This window comes from Vipera ursinii (assembly GCF_947247035.1).
Source record: "Vipera ursinii genome assembly, chromosome: Z".
Lineage (NCBI taxonomy): Eukaryota > Metazoa > Chordata > Lepidosauria > Squamata > Viperidae > Vipera > Vipera ursinii.
Window position 1 is genome coordinate 123,983,634 of NC_139517.1, and position 15,781 is coordinate 123,999,414.

A 15,781-nucleotide genomic window follows, 5' to 3' on the forward strand; every position below is an offset into this window, starting at 1 on the left:
CGCCTGCCCTTTGAAATGAATTACCGGTGGAACTTCAGACCGCCCCCGATCTTCGTTCATTTCGCCGGGACCTGAAAACCTGGTTTTTTGATCTATCAGGCCTGGACTGAAGGGGTTTTAGCTTTTAATATTGTTTTAATTGTTGGGCTTAATTAATTTAATCTATTTTAATTTTATACTACTTTTATATTGTATTTAATGTTGCCCTGTAAACCGCCCTGAGTCCTCCGGGAATAGGGCGGTATAAAAATTTAATTAAATAAATAAATAAATTTAGCAACAACAATTTTGGATCAATTGTGGTTGTAAATCGAGAACTACCTATATAATATTTGGTAGATATATAACCTGAACTAGACTGTTGTTTCTCTGTGTTATAATATATGTGAGTATATACATAATTCTGTATTTATTTATTTAGTTTTGTCATATTTATGTAGTGTATATCAGAGGTGGTGACCCTTTGAGCTAAATGCAACGAAATTCCATTTTAATGTATGCCGATTAGTGTACATTTAAAGTGACGATAAAATTATTATTCTATTCTACTCTACTCTACTCTACTCTACTCTATTCTGTTCTATATATTAAGCCTCCTTTCAGCAAGGAAGTAAGAGGCCTCTATTACGAGACTCATTTACTCTCCATTCTACGGGTATGTAAAAAACGGAAGAAAGCCATTGTATCACCTAAAAATACAATTGTCTTCACATATCATGCTAGATTCAAACCAATAAACAATGGCATATCATGAGTGTCTCATAAAATGTTGGAACAGTGGCTATATTTCCATGATACACTGAACTATAAACTATTTATCCTCCGTTTGTTATGCTATGTGAATCCAGCTTAGACTGGTATGCATATTTACTAGCAACCATGGAGTGAATCCCCATATTCACATTAGAAGGATATACATGTATTAACATTTTTATGGCTAGTCTTCTTAGCGGGTGGAATGGACTAAATAAAAACAAAGATTTGGAGGCTGTAAATCGAAAGATTCTGCTTCGGGATGATAGCACCATAAATGTCTGTAAAACATAGGTAAATTCTTTGTAAATAACGCATGCTGTTTAGAAGAGATTTTAAAGAACATTTTAAATATTATTTATTTAAATGTTGTAACAACCAAACTCTCAGCTTGTAAGCCTTGTGTTGGACTAAAACTCCCAGAATTTCCAAATCTAAGGACATCGGTTTAGGAAGACTGAAATACTTCCACCAATATAAATTCAATGCAGTTTTGTACATTTTGACATGGAGAAATACTGCATACCAATCTTAGCAACTACAGAATTGTGTCTCTTATACAAAAAGTCAGCAAGTCCTATCCTAACATTGCAATAATGAGACACATTTAAAAAATTCAGAAAACCTAAGGTAGGTTTTTTTGCTGATGCTTACCTTAGGTAGAAAAACTAACCAATTTTGATGTTTTTGTTTCCCCGTAGCAGATGCCAGTTGTGGACTTGACAATTTAGATCAGTTTTTAACCTTTTTCTTCTACAGGTTTTCCTTGACTTACAACCATTCATTTAATGTCCATCTGAGTTTCAATAAGGACTGAACAAAGTAACTTATGACTTATAATCTTGGTTGTCACACTTATGGTCATTGGAGCTTCCCCATGGTGAGGGCAACTGGCATATATTTATGACGGTCACAGTGTCCCGGGATCATAGGATCCCCTTTTGCAAACTTCTGACAAGCAAACTCAATGAAGAAGACAGATTCATTTAATAACCATGTTAGTAACTTAACAACAGCAGTCAGGTAACAAAAAAGGTCATAAATATGTCAAAACTCACTTAACTCTCTTGCTTAGTGATGGAAATGTTGGCCTCAGTTGTGGTTGTAAGTCAAGGACTGCTTGTATACCACTTTTTTAACTATAATGTCTGTGAGCTTTCCAAGTGGCTGGCTTTCTGCAGACCAACCTCAGGCAAACGCAGTTTTGATTTTCAAACTCATAATTTTGTTTCTTGAAATGGGAAAGGGTAGGATATGTACCAATGGAAGCATCATTATGATGTGATAAAGGTAAAGGTAAAGGTTCCCCCGCACATGTGTGCTAGTCGTTTCCGACTCTAGGGGCCGGTGCTCATCTCCGTTTCATAGCCGAAGAGCCAGCGCTTGTCCATGGACGTCTCTGTGGTCATGTGGCCGGCATGACTAGACGCCAAAGGCGCACGGAACGCTGTTACCTTCCCACCGTAGTGGTCCCTATTTTTCTACTTGCATTTTTACGTGCTTTCGAATTACTAGGTGGGCAGAAGCTGGGACGAGTAACAGGCGCTCACTCTGCTACGCGGCACTCGGGATTCGACCCGCCAAACTGCCGACCTTCCAATCGACAAGTTCAGCGTCCTAACCCACTGAGCCACCGCGTCCCTTTTATGATGTGATATTATGATACAATTGAAAAAAGACTGGAAACGGACTATATTTTACTGTATCTTGGGGTGGGGAAAACTGCTGGGAATATTGTGGAAAAGCAAAGGTAAAGCTGTGTAAGAGATAATGCACTTTTGAGCAGTAATACGTTTTAGTACATCCCGATTAATCTTTGTAGGTTTCTAGATTTAGTCATTTATGATTTAATTGCCTGTCCTTGGTTCACTTAAAGCTCCAATTTGTTCTCCAGTGTTTCCTCAACTTTTTCTGTAAAAAGGGCACTTTCACAACCCCAGAATTTTTAACCTCCTGGTAAAAAATTTGAAGAAAACCCACATGCTTACCCATTTCTGATAATTTGGAAATCTAGAGAATTTCAAAAATTCTCAAATTTTTGCTTACATTCTTTCCTTCAACTGACCAATAAGAGGGAATGGAGGACATTATCTCACAGTGCCTCAGCCTCTGAGCTACATAGGTCCTAGATTGATTAAAAAATCCCCTGAATTATTTTTTTTATTAATTTAAAATAAAACAGAACGATTCTTACTTCACACATTTTGGTTCCCTTATTATCTGTGAAATCACAGGTTCTAATCTACAGGTTAGATCAAGGCTACCTCGAACAACAACTAACGATCAACAATTAGTTCCAAAGTCAATAAAATACATGCAGTATTTTCTACTTGAAACTCAGACACATATTTCACAATTCAACTGCATAGGACCCCTCCATTCCATTTTATGTTTTAGCTCTTTAAAAAAAATTCTACTTTTGTGTTCCTCAAGCTTCTACTGTAACTAATCTCATAAAAGCACTTTATACCAAAAATAAGAGATTTTTTTTTAAAAAAAACCTGTATGACCTCATGATCCTTGTAATAGGGGTCAACGTCCTCCAACGGTTCTCCGATCAGCCAAGGAGGGGGCTTCCCATAAAGAACAGGCAGCTTTTTTAAAACTTTGAGATCAAGCTGTGGTCGAATATTTTCTTCTTGTGTTTCATTACTGTCCTTTTCTTTGGAGCGATTGGCTTCTTTCTCAGCAATTCTCTTTTTAATTGCATCCAAAGATTCAGGAGTGAAACGGAGGAAATTATGGGCCGTTGAAAAGGAAAAATTCGGCATATTTCTCCACTGGGACTGCAGAAGGAGACAAACAAACATTCGGATTGTAAGAGAAATACAGCTGATAATTAGAGTCATACCATACAGATGGTTTTGTGTATATCAGGGCATCAACACAATTACACAAAAGGCAATTTGGTTATTTAATTTCATCATAAAGCCACGAAAGCTATTTACTTTAAAAATTTATAGTCTGTTTTACTAGTACATACTTGGTTAACCTGGTTAACTTAAATTAGTTAACTTAAATGTTACTTAAGAGATAAATAAGATAGACTTCTCTGTTCTCCCAAGAACACAGAAAAAGACATGATTAAGCTGGTCAGTTTTAGCTGAAGCCATTATTAAGAGAAAACCAGAAATTCTGCTCATTTGTGAGTCAAGCCAAATTCAGATTTACATGGACCATAACAATCAAATATGGTCAGCCCCTTAATTATGAAGGCCAGATTAAACACTAGCTTTGCACTTAAGACAGTTGTTTGTTGCCCTGTTCACATATATCATAGGAAACCAGTTTGTTATAGAGGTGCTAGGCTAGAAACCAGGAGACTGTGAGTTCTAGTTTCACATTAGGCATGAAAGCCAGCTGGGTGACATTGGGCCAATCACCAGGAGAGGGTGAGTTCTAGTTATGCTTTAGGAATGCCAGTTAATGACTTTTGGCCAATCATGCTCACTCTCGGCCCAATTCACCTCACAGGGTTGTTATTGCGGGGAAAATAGGAAGGGGGTTAGATACATTTATCACCTTGATGTGGAATAAAAATCTAATAATATCTATATTTAAAGGCAATATTTTTCAAATCCTCTTGCTTGGGTCTCACAGAAGAATACGCAGACATGGAGGTGGCTAGTGGCTAGTGCCCTGAAAGTCAGCCCTCCTCACCTGTTAATTTTAATGTCACATTTTTAATCATGATTGCCCTGTTTTAAATTTTTATGTTCAGTTTTTTTATGTTTTTAACATTTTATTTTTACACCATCGAAGGTCCCTCTGTAAAGGAGATGGGCAGTTTCAAAATGTGATAGATAGATAGATAGATAGATAGATAGATAGATAGATAGATAGATATGAAAGGATGGATAGATGGATGAATAGACAATAGATATATGATAGAGAGGGAGATATAGATAGATAGATAGATAGATAGATGATAGATAGATAGATAGATAGATAGATAGATAGATAGATAGATAGATATGAAAGGATGGATAGATGGATGAATAGATGATATATGATAGAGAGGGAGATATAGATAGATAGATAGATAGATAGATAGATAGATAGATAGATAGATAGATATGAAAGGATGGATAGATGGATGAATAGACAATAGATATATGATAGAGAGGGAGATATAGATAGATAGATAGATAGATAGATAGATAGATAGATAGATAGATAGACAGACAGACAGACAGATATGAAAGGATGGATGAATAGACGATATATGATAGAGAGGGAGAGATAGATAGATAGATAGATAGATAGATAGATAGATAGATAGATAGATAGATAGACAGACAGACAGATGAAAGGATGGATGAATAGACGATATATGATAGAGAGGGAGAGATAGATAGATAGATAGATAGATAGATAGATAGATAGATAGATAGATAGAGATATGAAAGGATGGATAGATGGATGAATAGACAATAGATATATGATAGAGAGGGAGATTAGATAGATAGATAGATAGATAGATAGATAGATAGATAGATAGATAGATATGAAAGGATGGATAGGTGGATGAATAGACGATAGATATATGATAGAGAGGGAGATATAGATAGATAGATAGATAGATAGATAGATAGATAGATAGATAGATAGATAGATAGACAGACAGATATGAAAGGATGGATGAATAGACGATATATGATAGAGAGGGAGATATAGATAGATAGATAGATAGATAGATAGATAGATAGATAGATAGATAGAGATATGAAAGGATGGATAGATGGATGAATAGACAATAGATATATGATAGAGAGGGAGATTAGATAGATAGATAGATAGATAGATAGATAGATAGATAGATAGATAGATAGATACATAGATACATAGAGATAGAGTGAGTTTGATAGAAAAACAGACAGATATTTTACTTCTGTAAAGCTTATTGCTTTCCTCATTTGGTTCATGTAATAAAATGGAGGAGCAAAATATATGCATTAAAATCAAAGAGCTAAATATAGTGAGCAAGAAGGAGAAAGGAGACGGGCAAAGAAGATTGGGAATGTTTCATTTTTCTCAGAAACACATGTTAAAAACATTGATTTCAAATTCTACATTGTTTTTTAAAAACAGAAAATTTATTTTAAAGTTTTATATATATATATATATATATATATATATATATATATATATATATATATATAACTTTAAAGTACATTTATTTTTGTTTGAAATTTAAATCTTAATAAAATTTGTGATAATATTTTATACAATTTTAATTACTACAGATCTTATAAATGTCTGTTGCATAAATATTCATTTCAACAACAACAAAAGAGAGAAATCATAAATAAAGTGTTGAAGGATGCATTTTTATAACAAAGTTAATGATACTCACTGCCTTGGGCTCTTTACAAGAATAACAAGAAATGTAAAAAAATATTTTTAAAAAAAAATTGGAAAAGATGGGACAGATACATAGTGATCTTTATAAAAGCTAGTTTTAATTATTCAGAAGTCAAACGATCACAAAAATTAGGAAGTGCGATCTGTGATCTCTCTCACACAAGATAATGCTGGGGGGGAAATACTCTGCTTCCCTCGGCAGCTTCACGGAACACCCAAGACCCAACACAGAGGAAGCGGATTTTCGAAACGTATTTGAAAGAACATGATACTGAAGCAAGGAGAAGAAGGAAACCTGGATTTATCCAAGAACTGTAAATAAACCAGAATGTTATGCAAACTATAGAACAAAACCATAGCAATGTTAACTATTTTTGTCAAACAAGAACCATACTTTTAGGGCCCATTTAGATCTATAGATTCCATAATATTCTAAATTCTGAGATCATAAACAAACCAGCAGAATTCCACGAGCTATATAAAATACAGGCAAGATGCTTGAGAATACACAATAACTTACATTAGACTCCTACATCAAATACCCCCTATAACCTTTAAAAAGATTGTTAAAATGTTACTATCAACTGTGCATATTTTATATACTTTTTTGCTTAAAAGAATTACCGAAAATACAAAGTTTCTTCTCTCGTTTCCCATAATTTTACAATTTAAAGATGTTTAGTGATAAGTACATATTTCTCCTTAATAGCATCCAGACTCACTTAATCTTATTGAAGTTTTTTTTTTCATCCAGTTAATTCTTTTCAAAGAAGCAAATATTCTGCTTTATCAGATCAAATAACAGTGATGTTCCTTTCTTGTTGTTTCCTGCTCTGGTTCTGTGGGTTTCTGGTAGAATGGGGATGTGAAGAATCAACGCATGTTTAAAGGCTGGAAGAAACAAATGAGATTTCAAGAGATATCCCAGGAAATAAATTAATGTGAGGAAATAAATGGAGATGGTGATTATCAACTTTTAAGTAGAAATGAGTTATTTCACCACTGTAGAAGCATTGTGAAGCTAATAACACAAAAAGGTTTTGCTCATCAAAATCAAGGGAAAAGGGCAATTAGACAATATTACTTCTCGCAGTCTCTTAAATTGCAGCACTGAGTGAGCCAGCAAGTCTATTTCATATGCTTTATTTTCATGGTGACTCCTTTGATAGTAATTAAATACAGTACTGTATGTAATTCTGCCCACTGAAATTTCCCTTCTAATATAGACAGACAATTGGTCTAAATGCTCTAGGATAATCTGTAGTAGATGATTGTCAGTTTTTAAATTGTTACTATTTCCTCTGATTTTTAATACTGATTAGAATCAGTATAATACTAAAATAATACTGAATAATACTGATTAGGCCAGACATGTAAAACTCGCAAAGTCACGTGACGTCGCATGACGTATCGGAGCTTTTTCTCCATTGCCAGCAATGGGGTGGGTGCAGTTTCCTGGTGACACTTCCGGCCCACAGGCCAGCAGTTTAACACCCCTGAATTAGGCAGTATTTGATTCTAATGGTGATTAGAATCAGTATAATACTGAAATAATACTGAATAATACTGATTAGGCAGTACTGAATGTACAGTACAGGTAGTCCTTGATTTACGACCACAATTGAGCCCAAACTTTCTGTTGTTAATGAAGACAAGTGACTTTTGCCCCATCTTTTACAACCTTTCTTGACACAGTTGTTAAGTGAATCAATGTAGTTGTTAATTCAGGAACGTGGTTGTTAAGTGAATCTAGCTTTCCCGTTGACTTGCTTGTCAGAAGTTCGCAAAAGATGATCATAGGACCCCGGCACACTGCAACCGTCATAAAAATGAACAGTTGCCAAGCATCTGAATTTTGATTATGTAACCATAGAGATACTGCAATGGTCATAAGTGAATCACTTATGATCATAAGTCACTTTTTTCACTGCTGTTGCAAGTTTGAACAGTTGCTAAACAAAAGGTTTTAAGTCGAGGATTGTCTGTATATAAAAGGATACCTAATATAGCCGGTATAATTTTTCTTATTACGGTATTGAGATGGAGCTGGATATGCTTTAATACAGACTTCTACACCCTAAAAACCTCCAGATGTCCATAATTCCCTAACTAGTTGGCCCTTTGCTGAGAATTCTGGGAAATGAATCACACAGGTTTTGATGGTACATAAGACATTCAACAATCATGTAAATTAGACGTATTATTCTAAGATATACATTAAATGCACAATGAATGTATTTCAGGGATTCCCCCACTTCCTCCCCATATTAAAAAGTCTTGGGGGAATAAAATAAGGGGCCAGATATCCATTTTTGTAAAGGGTACCACTGCATTCACTGCTAGGGGTGATGTGTTATATAGAACGTCTTAACAGACATTTAATGTCCAGAAATCTAGCTAACAAGACATCTTCCGGCACCTTAATGTTAATTAGGCTGTGCTGCAGTTTTGAGTAAAACTATTTCTGTTAAAAGGTCTTGTTGCTGATTTAGAAGCGTCACATATAAATGCTAGCCTTCTGGTGACATTTAAGAGGATTGTAGAATTGTTACTGTCTATAACATAGAGGTGAAATATTTTCTGAGGCAAATTTTACCAACTTCAGGTAGACTTCCATGAGGTTTTCCTGGCAATGGGACAGAAATGGATTTTCTACTATTTTTTTAGAGAGAGAGGGAGAGAGGAGGGAGAGGGAGAGAATGAATTAATCATATTTTTTTACCTTCAATTCTACCCACCAGAATTTTATTTTTTTTAACTTCAAGTGGTGATTCCTCACTCAAATACTAATATGCCTGGTCTTGCTTATTTTCCAAGGTTAGCTAGGCCTTTGGTGGAGCAGTGGGCTAATGCCTCCTTAAGTAACACCAGCTGCCTGCAATTAGTGCAGGTTCGCATCCCACCAGGCTCAAGGTTGACTCAGCCTTCCATCCTTCCGAGGTAGGTAAAATGAGGACCCAGATTGTTGGGGGCAATAAGCTGACTTTGTAATAATGCCGCTTGGGTGTGTGTGAAAGCCCTAATAAGCAGGCATATACATAGAATGAAGGCTACTGCTAAGCTTGTAAGCCGCCCTGAGTCTTTGGAGAAGGGCGGGATATAAATGGAATTAAAATAAATAAAAAAAATAAAAATTGTTACTTGCTTATTGTCATTGACTATGGCCATCAAGTTAATGTTGACTCTTAGTGACCACATGGTCTGATTTTCTCCAGGAGGATCTGTTCCCAACCTGGTCACCCTCTTGTCTTTTCCTGGACCTTTGCATTATATAGGTAGTTCTCAATTTATGGCTACAGTTGAGGTCAAAATTTATGTTGCTAGCAAAACATTTATTAAGTGACTTTTGTCCCGTTTTAATAATTTTCTTGGCATAATTGTTAAGTGAAAGCACTGCAGTTGTTAAATTAGTAATAAGGTTGTAAGTTGAATCTGGCTTCCCCATTGATCTTGCTTGTCGAAAGATCGCAAAAGGTGATCACATGACCCAAAGACACTGAAACCGTCATAAACATGAATCCATTGCCAAGCACATGAATTTTGATCATATGACCATAGGGATGCTGCAACAGCCGTAAATATGGAAAATATAAGCCTTTTTTCAGTGCTGTTTTAACTTTGAACAGTCACTAAATGAATGGTTGTAAGTCAAGGACCACCTTTATGATAATCTGAGCCTGATCATTTGGGCCGTCCACTGTGGGGAAATGTGCTGTTTCCATTGTTGATCCTAATCCTTTTTTATATTACTTTTCTTTCAACTCATTGCAGGTGTCCTGGCTTTCCTTCAAAGAAATGAGTGACATATCTTTGGCATGTTTTTCTCTTTGACATTCAAGACTTTGAAAAAGTAGGATAGAAAGAGTGTTGATGCTTTTGAATTTGGTACTGGAAAATAATACCATGGATACTGAAATATCAAAACTATCAACAAATCAGTCAATCCATCCCAAAGTCTCACTTGAGATACAATGAGCAGGGTCAAATATCTATGTTGTGAATACATTATACAAATATCCAGTTCCCTTGAGAAGTCCATAATTCTGGGAAATATAGAAAGAAAGAGAAAATGACAAAGTCCAAGAAGACATACTTACTTGCAGCAGTACTGTTAGAAGAATTGAAAGGCAGATGGGGGAAATACAGGTAATCCTCGATTAAACAGCCACAATGGAGCCCAAAATTTATGTTGCTAAGTGAGACAGTTGTTAAGTCAGCTTTGCTCCATTTTACGACCTTTCTTGCCCCAGTTGTTAAGTGAATCGCTTCAGTTGTTAAGTTAGTAACACGGTTGTTAAGTGAATCGGGTTTCCCCATTGACTTTGCTGGTCAGAAGGTCGCAAAAGGGAATCACGTGACCCTGGGACACTGCAACTGTCATTAAGTATGAGTCAGTTGCCAAGAGTGTGAACTTTGACCACATAACTATGGAGATGCTGCGACACTTTTAAGTCATAAGTCACTTTTTTCAGTGCTGTTGTAACTTCGGTTACCAAATGAATTGTTGTAAGTTGAGGACTACCTGTAATGTCTGGAAAGTCAATGTACTGAATATAGTCAGTCAGAGTTGACATTGATTTGATGGCATATGATCACTCAATCAGCTGAGAGGTTAGTTTACTAAACAAAAATCAACAAGATGATTTTGTTGGAGGCATTTTAAAGACAATTACAATTGCATAAGCTTTTATGGATCTCAATTTAATTAGATGCTGAGAATGTGCATTCCTCCTTAGCTATCATGAAGATTGCAGCTATGAGCTCAGACTTCATCAGGAATCTTGGATTCCCCCCCCCTTATGTATTGTGGGAAGAATCCAGAGAAAGAAATATATTGGGGAATATTAAAAAGGCAGAAAATTCTCCTATCCCAGAAAACTCAGCAGAGGCCAGCTTTTAGAAATGCAAATTCAATAATCCTTTCAGAAAGTTTGGAGCCTTCCAGCTAGAAACTGATGAGATTAGGAAGACAGACCCTAAAATCTACATACCCCACCCAAACTCTAGAAGACATGACCTTTGAGGAGATAATAGGATTAACCCAATACCAAAAGGGCATACTCAGACTCAGGTCAAAGTACATGACACAGGAAATACAAAGCCTCAAACAGGAACAGGAAACAACCTCAAAAGCCCCAGAAGGTATAAGAACCCACCACTCCCTGCTCCATGTGGTCAGTTTTTCCAGAGCCATCTTTCTGTCTGGCTCTTCTCTCCAATAAACTACAACCTTCTTTCTAAAGCAGTCGCCATTTTGATTATTCCCGGCTTAGACTGGACACCGATGAAGATTTTTCTTTCAACAATATATAAGTTCCCTGCTCTTTTCATTCCACTATAGAACAATGCAGAAGCCTAACAGGATATGAACTTTCATTTACAGTAATTACACATGAAAGCCTTTGCTGCTCAGAGAATATCTTGGTCTTTTAAGTGGTTTAAAAAGCAGTGAATAAATGGATCCCTTTCACAATATTTATAAGTTAGAAATGCATCTACTCTAACACTATTTTATGCCCATATTCTGAATATTTAATTCAAGTATTTCCTATTAAGTTAGTGATAACATTCCAAACTAATGGAGTTGGTGGGATTTTCATATTCTTTCTATAGGGCAGACTATTATCTGTTAATACTTCCGGTTGCCTTTTTAAGAATGGGTGTGAACCAAGAGGATAACGCATAGTTATGTATAGAGGTAGTTGACTGACTGGGACAATGGACTGTTGAACTACTCTGAAGTAATCCAGAGTAGTTGGATAGCTGGTTGGATAGTTGTTTCCTGAGTTTGACCCTTCTGACCTGGGAGAGATGGCAAAGATTGGGAGCTGGTCTAGGCAGAGAGAAAGAGGAAAGTTATAACCTCAGGGTGATGATGGGCCGAGGTAACAGAATAACAGAGATGGAAGGGATCTTGGAGGTCTTCTAGTCCAACCCCCTGCTGAATCAGGAGACCCTACATCATTTCAGACAAATGGTTATCCAATTTCTTCTTGAAAACCTCCAATTTTGAGCACCCACTACTTCTGGAGGCAACTCATTCCACTGATTAATTGTTCAAACTTGTCAGGAAGTTCCTTAATTAGTTTCCATCCATTGTTTTGTTGAAAGAAAAATCTTCATCAGGTTCCAGTCCAAGCTGGGAGTAAAAAAACGAAGACTGCTTTAGAAAGAAAGTTGCAGTTTATTGAAGAGGAGAGCCAGACAGAAAGATGGATCTGGGAAAGCTGACCACATGTTGCTGGGAGTGGTGGTTTTTTATACCTTCTGGAGCCTTTTGTTTGGAGTTCTTCCTGTTTGAGGCTTTGTATTTCCTGTGTCATGTACTTTGACTTGAGTCTGAGTGTGCCCTTTTGGTACTGGTGGGTTAATCCTTTTATGTTTCCTGTCCTTAGAATTTGAGTGGGGGTATGTAGATTTTAGGGACGTGGTGGCTCAGTGGGTTAGGATGCTGAGCTTGTCGATCAGAAGGTCGGCAGTTTGGCGGGTTGAATCCCGAGTGCCACATAGCAGAGTGTGCGCCTGTTACTCATCCCAGCTTCTGCCAACCTAGCAGTTCGAAAGCACGTAAAAATGCAAGTAGAAAAATAGGGACCACTACGGTGGGAAGGTAACAGCGTTCCGTGCGCCTTTGGCGTCTAGTCATGCCGGCCACATGACCACGGAGACATCCTTGGACAAACGCTAACTCTTCGGCTTTGAAACGGAGATGAGCACCGGCCCCTAGAGTCGGAAACGACTAGCACGCATGTGCGGGGGAACCTTTACCTTTACCTTATGTAGATTTTAGGGGTCTTTGTCTTCCTAATTTCTTCAGTTTCTAGATGGAAGGCTCAAACCTTTCTGAATTTGCATTTCTAAAAGCTGGCCTCTGCTGAGTTTTCTGCTTGGGGGCTGGGGCTGGTTTCTGTCTTTTTAAAGATCTTCTCCATTATTCCTTTGGGGAAATATATTCTGCCTTTTTAATATTCCCTAAAATATTTCTTTCTCTGGCTTCTTGTTGCTGATTCTTGTCCTGCCTTCAGATGCTTTGATCTCAGTGCCTTATACTGATTCTGCACTGATGCCCAAAATCTGGTCATTGGATCTTTAGTGGCCCTGAATGCTAGATAGACCTGTTATAAAGTTTCCCTCATACTGTGTACAATAGCAAGCCTGACATGGGTGGAAGGTTCTCAGAAATATCCCTGTATAGTTTTTTACCTCAACTCCAAGGCAAAGTTGGTAGAGTTCATCCAGGAAATTCTGGTTGCTTTCAAATGGAGCTATAAATATAACTGATGTGAGACCAGGTTCATTATGGGATCACTGTTACTGGACAGCCTCTTGCTCCATGACCTCCTTGCCTGGTTGACATAGATGTTGGAATCCTTAGCCTTATGTTACTGGAGGATATCCCTCAATCAGAGTCAGAGGTGGCCTAGGAATTCTAGTATGGTGGAGCTGAGTTGAGGGTTGAGAAGAAAGATGATCTTCTCTAAAGCTTTACAGCGTTAATATAGCAGTTCTGTAGTAAGTGCATTAATCTGGAAAAGTTCATATCCTTGACTTATGATCACAATTGAGCCCAAAATTTCTGTTGGTAACCGAGGCAGTTATTGAGTTTTACCGCATTATGTAACTTTTCTTGCCACGGTTGTGTGGGAAGTCAGCCCCCCACCAGAGAAGGAAATATTAAAAAGGCAGAATATTAAATTTCCTCAAAAGATCTTACGGGCAGAAAAGCATGTCCAGTTTTTCTTAATAGCCCCAAGTCTCTCTGCCCCACACAGAAATCAGGTCTGCAGAAATGCAGATGTGATAATCTTGCCAGAAAGATTGGAGCCAGGAAGCTGGAATTAGAAATACAAAGATCCCTAGAATCAACAATTCCTCTTACCAAAAAAAATCCAACACTCGTCAGCCACAGCCCCAGGGAAGCAGGATATGACCCTTGGGGCATAATAGGATTAACCCACCACCATCATCAGAATACCAGAAAGGCACACAGATTCAGGTCAAAGTTCATGCCACAGGAACAACTCCAAACAAAAGCCAAAGAAGGTATTAAAAACCCACTCCCTACTACATGTGCTCTCACTCTTTTCTTCCAGAGCCATCTTTCTGTCTGGCTGTTCTCTTCAATAAACTACAACCTTCTTTCTAAAGCAGTCTCCATTTTGATTATTCCCAGCTTGGACAGGACCCTGATGAAAATTTTTCTTTCAACAGTTACGTTAATCACCGCAATAATTAAATTAGTAATGTGGTTGTTAAGTGAATCTGCTTCCAGAAGGTTAAAAGGTCACAAAAGATGTTCACAGAACCCTGGGACACTGTAACCATCAAAAATATGAACCCGTTGCCAATGAATTATAGTCACATGACCATGGGGATGCTGCAAGTGTGAAAAACTGTCATAATTCTTTTAAAACTGTCATAATTCTTTTAAGTCAAGGACTACTTGTATAGGTGAGTAGCAATCATCATACCACTCTGATCACTTCCTTGTGTCATTGCTGGTTCTTTAAATCTGACATTGGCCACCATGGATCTAACCCAGATCACTGAGAGCCCAACATACAGTGGAGGTCACATATGAGGTCTGGGATTTGTCTGGGGCACCATGATATGACCAGGATGTAGGGTCCCTTGTCACGATCAGATCACACTCTGATTGCCTTGAATTTTTCACAGCTACCCTCATGGGAGAAAAATTGGACCTGGTTGGCTGGCCTGCCCATGTGTCTATCTGACTTTGTTGTGTTCAGAGGTGCTTGGGGTTATTCCTGAGACACTGGCACATTTATATCTCGCTTTTATTATTATTTTTACAAATAACTCAAGGTGACAAAGATTTTTAACACACCTTTCTCCTTTTATCCTCACTGAAGAACCAAGGACAAGATTTTGGGCATCAGTGCAGAATCAGTATAAGGCACTGAGACCACTCCAAAGCATCTGAAGGCAGGGCAAGAAGCAATGGATGGAAACTAATTAAGGAACTTCCTGACAAGTTTGAACAATTAATCAGTGGAATGAGTTGCCTCCAGAAGTAGTGGGTACTCCATCATTGGAGGTTTTCAAGAAGAGATTGGACAACCATTTGTCTGAAATGGTGTAGGGTCTCCTGATTCAGCAGGGGGTTGGACTAGAAGACCTCCAAGATCCCTTCCAACACCCATTCTTAAAAAGGCGACCGGAAGTATTAACAGATAATAGTCTGCCCTATAGAAAGAATATGAAAATCCCACCAACTCCATTAGTTTGGAATGTTATCACTAACTTAATAGGAAATACTTGAATTAAATATTCAGAACATGGGCATAAAATAGTGTTAGATTAGATGCATTTCTAATTTATAAACATTGTGAAAGGGATCCATTTATTCACTGCTTTTTAAACCACTTAAAAGACCAAGGTATTCTCTGAGCAGCAAAGGCTTTCATGTGTTTCTCCTTTTATCCTGACAACTACAACCCTGTGAGGTGAGTTAGGCTGAAAGAGAGCGGGACTAGCCCGAAATAACCCAGTGATTTTCAGGCCCTAAGTTTTTACCCAGCCACTTTTCATGCCGAAGGCAGGACTAGAATTCACCATCTCTAGTGACTGGCCTAAAGCCATCCAGCTTTTGTATCTAAGGCAGATCTAGAACTCACCATTTCTTGGCAACTGGCCCAAAGTC

The 15,781-nt window shown here is 37.5% G+C and overlaps 1 protein-coding gene across 1 annotated transcript in view; it reads right to left on the bottom strand.

Moving 5' to 3' along the window:
- LOC310650224 (sodium channel protein type 5 subunit alpha-like) overlaps positions 1-3,524 on the bottom strand; it is a gene marked incomplete at both ends in the record, with an annotated part of 84,522 nt that extends 80,998 nt beyond the window's left edge. Inside the window, 2 exon segments of the mRNA XM_083379057.1 lie at positions 918-1,034; positions 3,264-3,524. Coding sequence (XP_083235183.1) covers positions 918-1,034; positions 3,264-3,524 — 378 coding nt within the window.
- Between the last annotated feature and the right edge of the window lie 12,257 nt (positions 3,525-15,781).